This window comes from Spodoptera frugiperda, chromosome 26, assembly GCF_023101765.2.
Source record: "Spodoptera frugiperda isolate SF20-4 chromosome 26, AGI-APGP_CSIRO_Sfru_2.0, whole genome shotgun sequence".
NCBI lineage: Eukaryota > Metazoa > Arthropoda > Insecta > Lepidoptera > Noctuidae > Spodoptera > Spodoptera frugiperda.
Window position 1 is genome coordinate 4117644 of NC_064237.1, and position 18625 is coordinate 4136268.

The 18625-nt window shown below is 35.6% G+C and overlaps 1 protein-coding gene across 9 annotated transcripts in view; it reads left to right on the forward strand.

Moving 5' to 3' along the window:
• Window positions 1-18625, forward strand: part of LOC118264018 (voltage-dependent T-type calcium channel subunit alpha-1G) — a 125721-nt gene that overhangs the window by 98273 nt on the left and 8823 nt on the right. For 4 of the 9 annotated variants that reach the window (XM_050704797.1, XM_050704799.1, XM_050704801.1 and 1 more), the window contains exons 7-26: window positions 1820-1991; window positions 2904-2945; window positions 4334-4610; window positions 4694-4786; window positions 5051-5283; window positions 5936-6050; window positions 7146-7259; window positions 8508-8661; window positions 9201-9239; window positions 9905-10101; window positions 10758-10941; window positions 11220-11430; window positions 12318-12527; window positions 15289-15454; window positions 16139-16294; window positions 16490-16624; window positions 16750-16920; window positions 17569-17766; window positions 17899-18194; window positions 18282-18451. In XM_050704797.1, coding sequence (XP_050560754.1) covers window positions 1820-1991; window positions 2904-2945; window positions 4334-4610; window positions 4694-4786; window positions 5051-5283; window positions 5936-6050; window positions 7146-7259; window positions 8508-8661; window positions 9201-9239; window positions 9905-10101; window positions 10758-10941; window positions 11220-11430; window positions 12318-12527; window positions 15289-15454; window positions 16139-16294; window positions 16490-16624; window positions 16750-16920; window positions 17569-17766; window positions 17899-18194; window positions 18282-18451 — 3333 coding nt within the window. Of the gene's footprint in view, window positions 1-1819; window positions 1992-2903; window positions 2946-4333; window positions 4611-4693; window positions 4787-5050; window positions 5284-5935; window positions 6051-7145; window positions 7260-8507; window positions 8662-9200; window positions 9240-9904; window positions 10102-10757; window positions 10942-11219; window positions 11431-12317; window positions 12528-13529; window positions 13648-15288; window positions 15455-16138; window positions 16295-16489; window positions 16625-16749; window positions 16921-17568; window positions 17767-17898; window positions 18195-18281; window positions 18452-18625 lie in introns of all 9 variants that reach the window. The other 5 variants (XM_050704803.1, XM_050704798.1, XM_050704800.1 and 2 more) reach the window with 5 other exon arrangements.

Sequence of the window (18625 nt, forward strand, 5' to 3'; positions counted from 1 at the left end):
GCATTATTTACGATTGCAGAATTGAATTGGGATTCTGAATTTAACAACATTCATGTCCATAGAACATGGATTTTGAAGCAGAAATGAAACATAATAGCTTTGCTATTTTCGTAAAAATGGGCAAATACGAAATGGCTGTAAGTTTTTCAAACGTTCAGTCATCTGTATGTCGAACAAAGAGACGTGTATTTGACGAAGCTGTGGCAAAAGACAGGACGCGAGAAAATAAAAGCAAAGCTAAAATTTAAACAAAGTAGGTACGACTGTTTCAATTACAGTTATATGAAGTCTCGTTCGTGCGTACATGGAAAGGGTTGTTCTGCGGTTACATAATATGTATTTAAATAGCTATGCTTAACCAACGTGCTGCGAAAATTTCAAAATCCAGAATTAATTTAGAAGTAAGTAGTGTTGAACGTGTTAGTGCATACAAATTAGATAGAATTTTCACTTTGAGAAAACGTGTTTCATTCAACAGTTGCTTTTAATAATGACCCAAATAATGATGACTATCGCGTTTGTCGCACAGGATGACCCTAAACTACCCACAGACATTAATCAAGCTTTAATTATACCAGACCCTTCACGTTTACAAGACGGAAATTTTCTTAGCAAGGGTACTCCTTAATCTACTCCTCACGTACCTGTTTCCCTTCCTTATCTTGATATATACATTACTTGTTGATTTTATCTAAATTAGGCGAAGAAGCCTTAATAAGTGAGATAGGTCGGGATTATTATGTTACTACTTTCGTTTAATATTATAGTAACTATTAATTATAGCTTTTTAACTATAGCAGAAGTTTACTTTCTATTTATTATGCTTGAAAGAATAAATTTTAATTTCGTCGTTCGTCTTTTGAGTTTATTCACAACTCGTGTGATTTTACTCACAAATAGTAAAGATGAACACAAAATATCACTGAGCTCTGTGTTCGTCTTTAGCGTATAGCGTATATGTACCTATGTGCAATATGAAACAACACAAAGCTTTGTTTGTATTTGCATATTGTTAGAGGTAAACACAAGTTGGATAACCAGGATTTACGGTAGACACAGTCAAAAGTAACATTGCATTCAGAAACAACATTGAAATTCAATAATAAATCACGGCAGCAGCGCGGACGGTCGTGACTTCCAAACGGTTAGCATTGAACATTCAAACAAAAGACGGGCTCTAGCTAAAGTTTCGCACAAAACCCCATCTGGGGCTCGCAAACAACTGGGACAATGCAATTCTGCCGCAAATTAAATCGAGCCACACGCGCCCGCGGTTACACATACATCGGCACTAATTTGCCCTCGCACAATTTATTGCTCCCACGTGCCTTTTTATTCCGTTAAATTGAAACATACATTTTGATTTGCATCCTAATTCGACACGCGAGCATCACCTAACGTGTTTATCAACATGTTTGTTGAATATACAAAGCATGTAACATTTAGTTCAGAAATAACAAATCGTCCTGTGGAGCACTAGGTAATCCTCTTTAGAGCGAGTCCGAATTGTGGAACCAATTAATAGAAGTCCATCTGTCTATTCATGCAAAACTGCATTTCAGCGGTTCCTAGATCAAATTAGTGCGCGCAGAAAATGACTACTGAAATGAGAATTTATTTTTCCAGACACTACTGTAAAAATACCGTCTAGTTGATAGTTTCATTCATTTCAGAATCTTGATAAGACTTTAATCAAACTAAAACCACTAGTTTATTATTTGATTCTATACGAAAACAATAAAATCCCTTATTATTAGCCCAAAATTGTACTTCACCTAGAGCAGTTTCTTTTTTCTTAATACTATTTCTTTTTTCACAGGTATGCGTATCTTGGTGATGCTTCTACTGGACACATTGCCTATGTTAGGAAACGTTTTGCTGTTGTGTTTCTTCGTATTCTTCATATTCGGTATCGTGGGTGTACAACTGTGGGAAGGAATTCTAAGACAACGCTGCGAATTCGTCCCACCACCGAATGTAATACGACCCAAGTAAGTATCTCTCATTTACTCTAACAACCAAGGTGCAGTAATGAGACCAGTTGTAACTCCAATCTCCTACTGTCAACCTGGTACTTTACCTTTGATATAAGCTCTTAACAGTAACCGTTTATTTGTATTGAATTTTTAAATACCCGAATTTGTAATTTGACTCAGCATATTGAGTGGCAATGTTTGAACTTTGTGGATGAAATTGCAGTTGAAATGACTTTTTCATTTGTTCCATTTGCTCGAGAGCGCTCGTCTTAGCGGCACGTCCCATTGCTAATGTTGACTGCATGCAATATTTAATGCTTACATCCTCGGCGAGCACATCCATCGCTGCTCTGTATATCATTTTGACGTTTTGTATTTTGTCATTGCATATTGTTTTTTCATTGTTACTAACATTATAACTAACGCGCATGTTGAGAAATTCAGCTTACAACCGAATTACTTACAACACACTTAAATATTGCATTCTGTCAACACTCACATAAGTAAAATGTAACTGAATACACTAACAGACCGAACCATTCGACAATGTAGTAATACATGTCAATATCTCTCCACTCTCGGTATTCCATTCATACTTATGTATAACAATTACATAATCGCTACATTTAGTGGTTCTAAACATACCAACCCAGACATAGTACAATGTAGAAATAACCGTAGCAGACATGAACCAATAATAGCCGTTCATAGTGAATACTTAACAAAACATCTAGATTTAGTACAAATAGTTACAACCAAGATTCAACGAACAATGTGGTTTCATGTAAAACGATATTATTTTAGCAAGATGACGTTTAATTAAATTCTCGTGTATGAGAGCACATTGTTGGGAACTATAACCTTACAGACGTGTAGAAGTAAACTTAGGTACATAACACCCGTCACCGTACCTCATTTATGTTCCAGAGACCTGTCCGATTGGTACAGAGTGCGCGTCAGAGTGAACTCGTAAGGATTTGCGATCAAAATTAATGTGTTTCTATTAAGAACATTGCGAACTGTTGTATCGTGTACCTTCACACATCTGCCGTCCAGATGTGCTATCGTATTTGCTTCCCCTTCACGAATTGGCAGTTTCGATGAGACATTAGGTCTCTCATACTTGTCGTTATTTAAATAATATCACACATCATTTGCAAATCTATTGTAAACTGCCGATTTATTTCTGATCCAATTTAATGGGTAGTTCTATCAATTTCTCTGAAACATACATAACTCTGTTTCCTTTATTTATGATTTCGCAAAATTGTTTAAGGACAGTACTTAATTTTACATGTAAATACATTCTGAATCTTTTACGAAAACTATCAAAATATTTTAAAGCCACTTCTTCGTCTACAAGTGAAATACAAACTACTAACTTACACATCAACTTTACATTATTTCACGTTTCATTTAATAACAAAATATTCAATATTTTAAATGATTATAACCTGTTCAGCTTTTTTTAACTATTATTTAATCGCCTAAGTCATTACATCATTTGTATTTACTGATATTTTACAACAAAATAACTATAAACTGTTATTCCCAAACGCATAAGACATGCAGTGTGGAAAAGCTTTGCACGTTGGGTCGTTAAACAGATAAAAGTTTAGAAGTATCCACGATACATTATACTGGAAAGTTGGCGACCACAATAAAAGCCTTATAGCTATCATCAAGAACAAACCCCGTAACGACCGGGCGCCAAATGATGTGGGTTACGGCCATTGCTCGTGTTTCTATGTACCTTCTGTCGTTAAACCATAATGACCCAAAGGCTACTGACGTTAATCTGCCCCGCCGATACTCGCCAGACTTTCCCCAGCCGTCTTTACTACCGCAACCATTACTATTAATTGGGATTGCTATTGATCCTTAACTCCTTTCTACGCTTCCGTACTCGCATGGTGTCTGCATGCATCGTATGTTCGTTGTATCTAATAGTCAATGTTTCTCCATCTGCATGGATATTAGAAGTAGATAATTCAATATCAGTGTTACCTGTTTTTAATATACTAATACCTGCAAACCAGTTTTTGAATGTCCGATTACAAAGAATTTAGAAAGTAGTTGTTAATTCTTATAAAACCATATAAATGGTTTTACAAATTATTTGGAAATAAGAATATTCCAAAGTATTTTCAATTTACTAACCCAGTTAGAAGCCATTTGCATTTAGATGATCAACTAACAACTCTCATTTTTGTTTTCATATAGATATTTCAATCAAATACATTCAAATCAACCCCAAACTAAACATATAACACACATTCAAAATCGGTTCAATGTGTAAAAATGTAAATGAACAACAAACACAAGAATACATTCAAAAATATTTATTCGTTTTGCAGTATATCATTCTACTACGAGTTCTCAAAGGAATTGGACTACATTTGCACGACACCCGAAGACAATGGCATGCACACATGTGGCAACTTCCCTCCATATAGATACGGAGCTCTCGTGTGTAACGAGACTGCCAAGCCTTTCTCGTACAATCGACCCACAAATACGTCGTGTGTCAATTGGAATCAGTATTACACTAACTGTACTCAAAGAGGAAATAACCCCTTTCAGGGGACAATTTCGTTCGACAACATTGGTCTCGCCTGGGTCGCTATTTTCTTGGTAAGACAACCTGTTTGGAAAATGTTTTACTACGGTTTTATTGGAGCAAACGGTAAAATGATTGTGTTTTTCTCTTTTTGTAGGTGATTTCACTTGAAGGCTGGACAGACATTATGTATTATGTGCAAGACGCGCATAGTTTTTGGGATTGGATTTACTTCGTATTGCTGATTGTGGTTGGTAACTTTAATTTATAAACTCATTTGCTTTTCTATTGCTCATAAATATAGATAGCCATGGCCAGTTTTTGTCTGCATGCCCAATCAAATATGAATGAAAACGGTCATAAACCAGAATGACAATAAAATTCTCCCAAAAAATGAAAGAATAACAGAAACGTTACGACCATAACAATAACATTAGTTTGACAAAAACTGGAACGATCAGTCAACCTCGGTATAACGATCCCATTATCTCATAAACACATATTTGTCTTATAGATCGGATCGTTTTTCATGATCAACCTCTGCCTAGTCGTAATAGCGACACAGTTCAGTGAGACGAAAAAACGCGAGATGGAACGAATGAGGGCCGAACGTGCCCGATTCACGTCAACATCAACGCTTGCGTCATCAACCAACAACAGTGAACCTGCTACATGCTACGCTGAAATTGTCAAATACGTTGCACATCTGTGGAGGCGATTTAAAAGAAGAATGGCGAAGAAGATCAGGTTAGTAAGAATTGGTTATGGAAAAGTATTCAATTATGAAATCATCACATAAGTTATATTTGCAATGATAGGGTTATTGATAATATGCTTGCTGACAAAAGAACATATATGAACATAAATGAACCGAGATATATATGGCCAATGACATCACCAGATAGGCCGGTTGGAAGTCCACTGCTGAACATAGTGTCAAAAACTAGGCTGGTTGAAATTTACAAGGGGGACAAACGCCCATAAAAGCCCACATTACAAGTTGCAACCAAATAATAACCAAAAAACACATTACCACACACAATTGAGCAACTCTTGCAAATATAGAACTGCATGCACATTAATCATTTTAATATCACTTCCTTATTCGCAATCTATTTCAGATGTATCGCAAATGCTCTCTCAAGTCCGTAAATTACTGCCAGTATTATTTCCTTTCCTAGAACTACAATATTTATACTAATGCCCGGTATTAACAATGCAAATGCCGATGAACGACGATGTTCTTCGAATGGCTAGGATATTCTTTATAAATAGTCACAATAAAAGTTATTTCAGTAGTCTGTAAATGATATTGTTCTTCCTTTCTTTTGTGATCTATTTTTCATTTTACTAAGCTGTCTTTATCTGTGTATCTATCGTATAATTAATATTTATGCAGGGTGTATCGATATCAACGTGCGCAATTGCGATGGCGGACAAGCAGAGAAACTCTTCAGTTGCCTGCGAATAAACCAAAACAGCATCATCCTTGCTGCCCACGAGTGCATCCACAGGTACTAATTACTTTCTTTAGAAGATGCTATTACACGTTACTCCTTTTAACTTTTCTTAAAATTAACCATTCTATTTTGGTACAAAGTTCATCAGCTCATTACAAAATTCAAGATTACTTTGAAAATCCTCATCAAGCGATGGTAATGAATTTCGAAATCATAACTCTCAAAGTTTCCGTGCATCCCTCACTGTCTTAAGAAGTAGGGCTTATAATAAAATATTCGTGAAGTCTTACAAAGCCGCTTTCGTGTCGAGGGCATGTATTGTTCGACACAGCGTCATTATGACGCTTCCACATGTTAAGCTTTTACGACATTTGAGACACATAAACATGGCCTACATAATATTTGAAACAATGGCATTATCAAGAATGTCAGAATATGAGTCGACCGGTTTTAATTTAATTATTTATAGTTGCATTAATTCAATTTAATATTTATTATGGTTCTTAAAAATACTGTCTTTGATTTTCTTAGCAATCCCACTAAATAGGTATTTGCCTAAATTGATCTAATATAATAAACTTGGTCTGTGTATTTAATTATAAATTACCAAACAGCTGCTTGTATAAAAATTTACGCAATTTATCCGCTTCCAAATTGAAAATTTGCGTGAATGAAATAAAAAATTAAGCTAGAATCTTTGGCTTTTACTTAATCTGATATAAAAAGTTCTAATATATTTTCAGTCACAAATGTCATAAATAATTCATATTTATACTTTAAACCTTAGCACTCTCACCGTGTATCTAATTTTCCCATAGTATGCTTTTACTTTTTATTTCCGTAATTATTTTGTTCGTAGACATTCGTAGCACTTTGCTACGAAGTTGCTACGAGATTTTTTAAACTTATCTAAACAAACTTTTCTAGTCATTGTTGCATAAGACACAGCATGTGTTGCATTAACGAGCAACACTTAACCAATATCAAATCTTAGCTATATACTTATTGTACGTATTAAGGTACTTTTTAATTTCAGATTTATTATTGTTATTACACCATTTAACAAATTCAAAATAAACATGATTCACTAAAATTGTAGATAATCTTATATTACCTTTCTAAATTATCTTTTATGTGTACCTGTATAAGGGTAACGGTGGTAAGAGCGTGAGTGAGGAAGGTAGCGGCGGCGCGGGGCCGGAGGAGCCGCTCAGTCGACCGAGCCTGTTGCGCGTACCTTCATTGTCTGCCGCCGACCTTGAGGTAATGCCAAAATTACTCCGATTAACTCTTCCTATTTTCTACAACCAGGGACTAAATCTACTCAGTTCTTGTAACTGTGTGGAACCTACATGTAAACTGACTATTTTAATTATGAACTTCTAAGATTTTTTCAGTTTAAATCCATATTTGAATTCGTATAAATTCAGGAGCTAAAACAATTCTAAAATTTATATACATTACTAAGTTAAGCATCAAGTACTAAAGTTTACATTTAGGTATCAGCATACATACCGAATTTTATTATTTTAGACAGCTAGTCCATAAAAATGTCCATATACCTCTAAGTACGGACTAAACCATTATTTTTATCAGTCAGTCCCTCTCGTTTTAACCTATGATAAGGGTAGCAATGTAAACGATTTAGTAAAATGATCATACTTGATTGTAAAGAGCCGTTTCGACGACCCAGCCTGTTGCGCGCACCCTCGCTCTTCATTACTGATCTCGAGGAGAAACCAAAAGGTTTATTAAATGTTATACAGGGTGTCCCAAAATTAACGCAAGATTTGAATTAAATAGAAAACGCCGTTTTTAGTCTTTTCATAGTTATATTTTTATTGACTCGTAAAGTACATAGGATAGGGTTATATATGGAATAACACATCGGACAAATGGCCTCCACGGCTTTGTTGAAATTTGCCATGACCATTCTGCATAAATGTGGCTGAATTTCGTTGATGCAGCGTTGAATCTCCTCCTTTAATGCACGGGTGGTTGTGGGCTTGTTGACATACTTGTGATTTCAAATAACCCCATAAAAAGAAGTCTAATGGTGTTAAATCACACGATCTAAGAGGCCAATTTTGATCACCGAAACGAGAGAGTACACGACCTGGAAATGTCTTTAAAATATTCTTTAATAATGAAGACACGTTGTTCTATCGTGTAACGCTCAATTTTTAATAACCCTATACTGTTAGCTGTCAAATTCCTTTTTTTTCAGGGTTGCTAACACTTCACTGCACAAATGGGGGCAAATTCATATCTTGCGTTAATTTTGGGACACCCGTTACTAGCCTTGTATTTTTTTTAAGATTTCTTCTTTCTTTTTTACGTGAATAATGAAGTTACTTAAAACTAGACATCGTAATTTTAAACAAAAATGTATAATATTAATTCAATTCAATTCGTCCATTATTAATTATGTGACTCGATTTGTAGAAACTACAGGTTTTCATTAACTTGATGCATTGGTAAAAGCGATTATACAAATTAATGTTATTACAGAATGCATCAAACCTGTCACTCCTGTCTCCGCCGTCCCTGGCTCGTCGAAGGTCATCAGTGATGTTCAGCGATACCGTGCTACTTCACACTCCGACTGCACCGCACGGAGCACATCCACACAACGTATGCTCTTCTGAGAAAATGACACAAACAGGTAAAATAACAAATCTACCTCTACTATGAAATACATGATTAAAAGATATTAAAGCTTGTAAAAAAGCACCTATGATAAGACCTTCACAATTTATATTAAAAGGTATATTTAGATTCTGATATTGTGTATTTACGAGTATATTCTATTAAACTGCTTATTTATGCAGACATTTTGTATAGAATTTTATTGATATTTATAAAATTTTCTTGATTTTGGCTTTGTATAAAAATCTACTCATGTATCTGTATGTATTTGGATAATGCTGTTGATATTAATTTCATCAATAATATCAGTATCGATAACAATGGCTCAGCTTCAAACAATGTCCTTAAATTGTTTCGACAATACCTCTGCAAACGTGAAAGCACCTCCTACGCTAGTAAGAAATAGTAGCTACTTACTTTACCTGTTGCCTGTTGTACACACTAGAAACTTTCCCCCATCTCACTGCGAACAAATTCCAACTTGTGAATATACAACAAAACACTGTACATTCAATGGTGTTAAAACTTTTTAACAATTCCAATGAATATTTGTAGATTCATTGTGTCAGCGTGACTGGCTTAAGAGCCAAAGTGGTGAGTCTAGGAGACGGTAGATCTAGACGACGCTATTAGACGGGCATGTGCAATGCAATCTCTACTCGATTTCTTGCTTCTCCTTCCTCTACTTCTTCATAGAAATACCTAGATAGGACTAGGAACTAAATCAAATACAAATATTTCTACATTTGATATTCGCTTCTCCCCTTCTCAGCATAGGTCTAGCCTCCTACACTTTTGAGACCTGATTTACATACAAAAATCTTTAATCTTCCTTGAGTTATCTATTTTACCTCGAAAACATCTTGTTATATTCCTTTGAGGTTCTTAAATCATTTCTCAGAAAAATATTCTGTAGCTTAATGGCCAACCTGAGAGTTGAGTAGAAACTATACATATTTAATATCTAATACTGAACTGATTAGGACGAAATTGTGGGACGGGTTGAGGCCGAGGGAAATTCATATTTTTATGAACTTACATATTATTCAGAAGCCGAAACAAATTTGTTGCTCTACTTTCCATTTACGGGCTTGCGATTTAGTGATAAGCAGCATTATTTATTTAACACTGTAAATTAAGTTGAAAGGATAATGTTGGGAATTGTCACTAACAATAATAAAACAAGATGTTTTCGAGTGACTAGAAGAGTGTGTGTGTGTTAGTCAGTGTGCTGTAGTGTCACTTGTTTGGGGGCGTAGAGTTCGACCTGCCGACAGGCGACACGGCGGAGGACCGCGCGGCCGCCGGCGGCACCATGTCCTGCCAGGAACTACTGGCGCTCTCTGGCGCACTGTCCGCCGCCCTGCCTACTGGACAAGTGGCCCTGGATTCCTTCTTCGAAGAACTCACTAAAGGCATCAGCAAGAGAGCCGGCGAAGAAAAAGTTGATACTAGGGTAAGTTATACCTATATAACTAACTTAAAAACGATCTAAATTATAATTTCCAATCTCACTAATTTACTAAAAATTATTATTCCTTATTTATCATCTTCCAAACTACAAAAACAAATCAATTTAGTGAATTAAAGTAATTAATTGTGTTACTCTCGCTCGCCAGCTTCAACAAATAATACATCAATTATATTCACAGCGTTCCTCAACGTACATGAAACTAAATTAATTAAAGTAAAACTTGCACAATTTATAACCGGGCCACGATGTATCTGTCATCGTAAAGTCTTCATTGGAAAATTTAATAGCAACTGGTACAAAGTTATATTTCATTTCACGTAACTTTCAAGTAAAGACTATTTTACGATGATACATTGAAATATGAATGGTATATTTTTTACTTTCAAATATAATATGTATTTGATTTGCTTATGAGAGTTATTGTACAAAGAATTAATACTATATATTTATTTTGAAAAATATTAATGGCAAATGTGTATAAGCAACTCACATATTTAGAGTTTCTTCAGAATTCACTTTATCAAAGCCTGTTATATTTTAATAATAATTCAAGCTTACATAACTAACCATACTAATAAAGTATCTACCCATTAAAGAACAAAATTATGTAAACTTCCTCTATCTTGTTTATGAATTAGATCGTGGAAATAGAAGACTTCTCATGCTGCGCAGACCTGATCGCAGCCGAGGCAGCTGCTAAGGAAACTCGCAAGAGTCGCATCAGTAACATTTGTTCTAGATTCTGGAACAGAATATCTAAAGCACTGTCTATACTTAGAAAGAAGATCAAATTCATTGCCGACCACAAGTACTTTCAACAGGGTGAGTAATTAACCTTTCGTAGTATATAAGACAACAATAGAAAACACATTGTATCTCGTGTTGATCCGCGTTCCAACCCACGAAGGGTCCAATACAATGGGGTCAAATGGGTTAATACAACTATAAATTTGAAAATGCAATCACAAAATATATCATATCAATCAAAGTTGTGTCGTCCGTTAAAGTATGACACAAAAATATACGTTTAAAAAACTTCATCTTTCATTGTAAGCATCAATTCATACATATACTAGATGTATAACAGCTCCAATTTTCAGGTATATTGTTGGCGATCCTCATCAATACGCTATCAATGGGCATTGAGTACCACAATCAGCCGGAGGAGCTCACAGTGATCGTAGAGATCAGTAACATTGTGTTCTCCGCAATATTCGCTGTGGAGATGCTTCTCAAGATTGTAGCTGAAGGTCCATTCAAGTATATATCCAACGGATTCAACGTATTCGATGGCATTATTGTCATACTCAGGTAAAATTCTAATACCACCAGTTTTTTTTAATATGTTGCGACAAGAAATCTAAATTAATATCGAAACAAAAAGATGTCATTTAAATAAATCCCCTCATTGATTTTTTTTTATTAAAATGTAATTGTAAAATTAGAATTCGCAACTCAAACAAAAATCAGTAAAAGAAAAGTTTCGTGAAGCTCGTAAAATATTGTATATGCTACTTAATCCTGTGTAACAAATAAAATATCAAAGAAAAATACTTTATACACATGAGAGTAGATTCGAAACGAACGAGTATTAAAACACAGCGTAGTCCCCGTACTACCAAATTACACGGATTAAAGTAAAGCCATATGAAAAATTCAATACGACCTGCTTTTAGATATTGTTTTTTTGTTATTTATTACAATTTGTTTGAGATATTCGATGTACTTTGTACAGCTAATCGTATTATTTATTAAATTACCAAGAATACTTGTTTGCACCTGGTCCTACATATAATTTATGTCCTGTCCTCGAAGGTTTAAAGGACAATGAGAAATATTGGTCTCGATGCCTCGCCTCGGTGGCCTCACTCAGGGGTGTCCGTAATTGACTATTTGTGGTTTTGAACCCGAGCTCCGATGTGCGAGTAATATAATGGTGATTCACCCCTGCTACAAGTACATTTAGCTTCGTGAGCCACGAACAGAGATAAATCACTTAATTCAGTTTACTTGAATTTTGAAAACAACGGTGCTAACTCCTTGTTATATTAAATATCTTTGTTATGATGAATAACGATAGCAGGGACGGTTGTTATTTAAGTAAAATATTTTAACAAATGATTCAGAACATTTTAAAGGAACTTAAAATAATTTGAGTTTCAATGTTATTTATGAGATTTTTCGTTTATTCGTGACAGTGCATTTGAACTGGCACATAGCATTGGACAAGAAAAAGACATGGCTGGCAATTCAGGACTTTCTGTCCTCCGAACATTTCGGCTGTTGCGCATATTAAAGCTGGTCAGGTTCATGCCCAACCTGCGCCGGCAACTGTTCGTCATGCTGCGCACTATGGACAACGTCGCCGTCTTCTTCTCGCTACTCGTACTATTTATCTTCATATTCAGGTAAATATCACACTTATTATGTATCTTAGTTCGAACCACGGAGACAGATCAGGTTTTATAAAATGAACCTTAAAGTAAAGGTAATATAAACGAAACAATAAAGATAAAATGCATGAAATTAAACAAACTATTTAAAAAGTTAGGTTCTTATTTTGAGTTATATTGTTTTCGTTTCTTTGAAACTGTTATTTATCAGTTTTCTGACAAAACTTTCTTTCGAAATTATTTCCAAGCCTATCTGTCTTACTGAAATACTTATTATTATTCACAAAATTCTGGTAAACAAAACAGTTTCTTAAATTTTATTTTATTTTTGCTTTACTTGGTCTAAATGGATATTCAAATTCAGTGTCTCACTAGGGACTTAATAGGCGTTATGTAAATATCTGTCTACAAACCTGACCTTCAAAGTTCAACTCTTTATTTTTAAGTAAACTCAATATTCCTTTTTTCACACCTGTATCGTAGTGAACTAGTAGTCAAACATCACAGCCCCTAGCAATCACTCATTGATTGCTCAATCAGATTTTTCATTTTTCCGTAGCAAAAGAAGATTTATTCGACTCTCCATAAAAAATATGAAATTCTGAATGTTTCTACTTAACTGTCACACCCGCATCCCTTAACCTGTGCACTAACTGTGAGTGATTTCTCCTTTTTCTTTTCAATCTTATCCTTATGTGTGTCAACCACCTCTGTCTTTGACATTCCACCCACTACACACTGCCACTGTCCACACTCTTTACAACTTTTTCTCTTCTACTATTTATATCTTATCAATCATAGTGACTTCACGCTTTTGTGCTTTTCGTCCACTTCAGTTCTTTTACACCTGCACTCGATCACTCATCTTCTTAGAATATATCAATACCCGTATTTATGTATGTTATTCTATATTATATCCTTTATAATTTTGTATATATGTATTCTCCCTCCTTGTGTGTGGAAAGGATTATAGTAACCGTAATATTATCTAATCGCATATTGCGTGGTAACGTTCAGCATCCTCGGTATGAACCTCTTCGGGTGCAAATTCTGCGAGAAAGACAAGCATGGCGATCAAGTGTGCGACAGAAAAAACTTTGATACGCTCTTGTGGGCCTTTGTCACGGTGTTTCAGGTATTCAACATTTTAAATTAAAATACCTAACAGACAACCCAGAAACAGACTGAACTTGCAACATTTACTAAACGCTTACCCACGGGTCCGTCAGCAGCCAACACTCATGACCGTAGGACAAACCCGAATAACAGAAGGTTGTCTTGTCACGGCTAATCGACTAACCACGAGAGTACACAAACAACCGTTCACTTTGCTGCAAGAGACAATCCCCACGCCCCTACATAACTGTACAGTAATCAAGTAACACTCGCTCAGGGAGGAAGCTTGCAGCACAGTGCGTTGTCAAACAAGCGTTCAGTCGCGTAACCGCTACCCTAGTACCCGCGTAGTGAGATCTAGTACCATTCGTAACAGATTGATTCAACATCATCTAGTGTCACGTTCACCATGTTGTTCGTACAGTACTCCCATCAGAAGTTGTCCAGAGCACATTTAACTTAGTCAGAGAGCTTGGTTGAGTAGTAGGTTAGCTTGAGGTCGTTCGAAGCCGAGTCGTGGGTTAACCTGTTCGTCAGTTCCTCTACTCCCACTACTACAACTGCACTCAGTTATACAGTATATCTATCACTCTGCATGCTGCTTCTATTATTTAGTTATTAATCTTGAACAGCTTGGTCCGAAATTAGTGGAATCTTGTTTAATATCGATTTTGCGGTTGAATTTACGATCTACACACTACACTTTAAGGTATATACGATAGAAGTTTCCACAAGTTTCGTAAGCAACCCTGGCATCCCTATTTTTAACTTCAGTAACGATCAAATTTTCAATTACTTCCCCTTTTCTTAAACTCTTAACTTTCACTTAATAATGAACAGAAGCTATAGCTCCTCTCATCTAAATTTCCTTTAACTCTTTTCCATCTGCATCTCTCAGGATGAATTTATTTATAATTTTACTGCATTATAATTTGAATGACTTTTGCCACGAGTAATATAATGATACAGTATGAATGAGAATTTTCTTTGATTATGTCTTAATTATCTTTTACGCACTTTACTTTCGCCTATTTATTCCTCCTCCAGATTATTTTTATTGCATTTCTACTTTTTATAATAATAATGAGGCAGTATAAAGAATGAAATATAATCTAAGTATTAAGTTTGTCAAGGAACTTAATTGCACTAAATAACACGATGTTAATGAAAGTAAATACATTATTTAGTTGATTAACATGATATCCGTTGGTTGTAGCGTTCCAACGGCGATAACACTGCTTAACCATTTAGGCTTTTGTTTATTAATTAATTATTACATCACATCCCAGAATGAGATCATTAGGACGATTGTATGAAGTAAAACTAATTTTACGGCACGTTACCGTGTAGATACACAATTATTACTGCACTACTAATACTGACTGTGTGCATACATATATAGAGGTCCTAAATATTACGATAGTACCGGCTCGGATCATGTCCTTCTTGTTATGGCACTAACTGCACACACTAGATCTGTAAAGCAATAACTATTTGCAGCCCGTAACATTAGTATTATTTCAGTAGTTCGTTCATGAGCGCAGGTTGCAGTGTTAACGTCTCGTACGCAACAATAATGTCGTCAGGATGACTCGGTCGCGGCGTTTGCGCATAGCGTTTTGTTTTTCTTTCATTTTTACATCGACTCCACGACGAGCAGTATTCTGGGCATGTATCTATTCGGTGGTAAGTTTTGCAAGTTCGTCGAAGACAATGGCACCGAGCGGGATTGTACCTGCCCCGAGATCATCTCCCACCATCCCAAGTGTGAGTGCGACAGGAAACATTTTAATAACATCCTATGGGCTACCGTCACCGTGTTCCAGGTAAGCCTTGAGCGGTACGCTACACTAGGCTCAGTAATAGACGGTTTATTTGCGATCCCGTTACAATATGTTTTAGAAGATAGACGCCGCGTGTTTCTCGTAAATACCAACTCGAACTCATTGGAACTGTAAATATGAATATTTGTCTTATTTGACAACTTTTCAAAACGGTTGTGAGATAAGACGAGTACCCCAAAAACGTAACGATAAACATGAATGAACATGATTTGTACATTACTAGAATTGGCACGAGCGAGAGATCCGCCGTAATTACTTAGCATTTACATTTTGGTAATGCACTACAAGGAGCGCTCCGTAGTTAGTTTGCATCTTGCTTAGTAGAGAATAGTATTAGGTAATGCTGAACCCTGTATGCTTGTGTACTCAATTCGCCGTCTGTGTTCCCTTTCATTACTGTGTATTAGTGAACACCGACACAACAACAAGACACTTGTCAACACTAACACGCTGATTACTAACAAGTTTTTTGTATTTTTTTAATTTAATTTATTAACATTGAAATAACATACAGTTTTATTACACCAAAAGGCACGACTTAATACAATATGACAGCACACCTTGCTTATTTTGATTTGTTAAACAAAATCGAGTTTTAAGAATATTGATGTGGTAGAACGACTGGAGCAGTCGAGCGAAATTCTGACTTGCGTGTAAATATTTCAGGTTTTAACACAAGAAGACTGGAATGTTGTCTTATTTAATGGCATGGAAAAAACGAGTCATTGGGCCGCTTTATATTTTGTTGCCCTCATGACATTTGGGAACTATGTACTGTTTAACTTGTTAGTTGCTATACTCGTCGAGGGGTTCAGCTCAGAGGTAAGCTCACACAACACATCTACAGACAATATGTTTTTGTAAATTACGCTTTAATAATTCAACAGAAGATTTTTTGAGAAAGAATACATTAGAAACAGACGAAACATTCTTTGCATTACTTATTACGTAAGCACACATCTCCAGCATAGATAGCAAGAACCAATCAAATTCTCATGAGTAATTCAAATGTTTTAGCGAAATGAGAGAAGGGAACGTGAACAACGGGAGCTGGCAAAATCAAAATTGTCAAGCGAATGTTTCTCAGACAATAACGAATTGCACTACGACGACTCGAATTCGGGATCACATTCCAGTGAAAGCTTTTCGCAGGTAAAGAATTTGGGATAGTATTTCATTAAGTCAACGAAAACAATGTATGCCATTTGAAAAATAGCGACGTATTTTCCAATGTCACCAAGAATTCAGTTTATTTGATCGTGAATGTATGTCAACAGAATGAAATTAAAAATTATTGGAGATCTGCGGATGATGTACGAAAGGCCAAGGATGATGTTAATGGGCATAAAGAAAAGGCAATGAAATCACGCCGTAAAACTAAATCTTCGGCCCATCATCCGACACTTTGCAAGGACTGCGCCCAGTCCAACAAGTGTAATCTACAAAAGGTAAGTGAGGAATGTAACTTACGACTTTTAGCGTGGCTGTAACATAATTTACAGTTTTCATTAATTCGTAACTGAATAATAGAAACTTAATTCTACAAAGCACCACCGATATTTTGTCACATTTGTTACAAATAACAGACACGTTTTATAAAATAATTTCGACCTTGTTGCGGTACTGTAAGCCTAATAACTTCGTTGTAATTTCTACGTTTAGTCTAGATCTAGACTTAAATTCAAGGTTTTATTCCTCGTAAAATGTCTTATTACTTTTATAATACTTTTCGATCCTAATCTGCTTAAATATCTTAGATGTATAAACCCGTCTTTTGTCTCATTTATTTTATCTTCTCATTTACTTTTAGGCTACGTATTTGACTCAGAATTCTATTACAGAAAACTTGATCTTTTAGACTTTTTATTTCTGAATTTGATGCTAAAGAATTTAAACCTTCGTTCTTTTGTATATTCGAGAATAAGTTTTTACTGAAAACACGTGAACAACAATGTCTTCTATGATTAGACTTTGTTTATTTTTATATATAATTATCAAATGATTTTCATAAATTATTTACATAAATATCAATAGTATGACATAAGGTACATACAAGTGATCAGCAATCATTTTCAAGTTTTGTAACCTTTTCCTAGGAGTCAAAAATGTTAGCAAGCAATGCTGGTATAACAGAATCATCAGCACTGCCGATGATAACACACACAGCAGCTACGCCACAAGATTCACCGTCTACTACTCTGGAGCCAGGCGCATCATTCAGAGATTTTAACGTTGCTTTAAGTCTAGAAAGATCTGCCATGCTATCTAGTTTGGACTCAATAGATCGCACTTCGGTAAGTACACTTTTTAACGTCTTTCCTGAGAAATCGAAAGTAAAATCTCTTGTAAAGATGGATCATGAATATAACAAATGTAAGTATTCGCTATGAATTCAAAGTGACTAATTACTGAAATTACCCTTTTAGTGCACCAGCATACCAGGGCTGCTGAAACCACCAAACAGTTACACATTGACCCTCCACTCAGCCCAAGCTCAACTTGGTGCAGAAAAGGCCCGTTTACCTCCAATGACATTAGCCCCTCCCCCTCTCACTCTCGCTCCACCTCCTCTAAGATCAGCGTCGCCTGCGCCGACAACACCAAGCACACCAAGGTCAATGCCATCGCCGCTATTACCAGAGAAAAACCTACAAATTACGATAGCAAAAGACGAAAACTGTTTGAATACCAATGATAAATCTAGTCTTCTGAGTTCACAAAAGTAAGTTCTTATTAATCCTCCAACATTTTGATGATAATGTACGCTGATCTCTGTTACAGATACTAACCATTTTAGTTTTTGTTCTAGGAACGTAAGTGTAGTTAGTATGGCCAATGGCGACGACAAATGTAGGGTGCAACGAGGTTATAGCTGGCGGTTGTCGAGGTCGAGTCTAAGGAAGAAGCCTAAACAAAGAACAGGATCAGATTCCGACGCCATCATACTAAATAACGGCAGAGATCACGCAGTCTGCAACGGTATAAGATTATTACAACATATTTTTTTTAAATGACAAACACTACACTAATTTTTGCATGAATATTTAGATGTCTTTATGTGCTTTCTTATTTTTCTATGTACGTACTTATACTTTTATGTATTTACAGATGATTGACGTGAAATAATTACTTTCTCCTTTCCCTTTTGAGAAA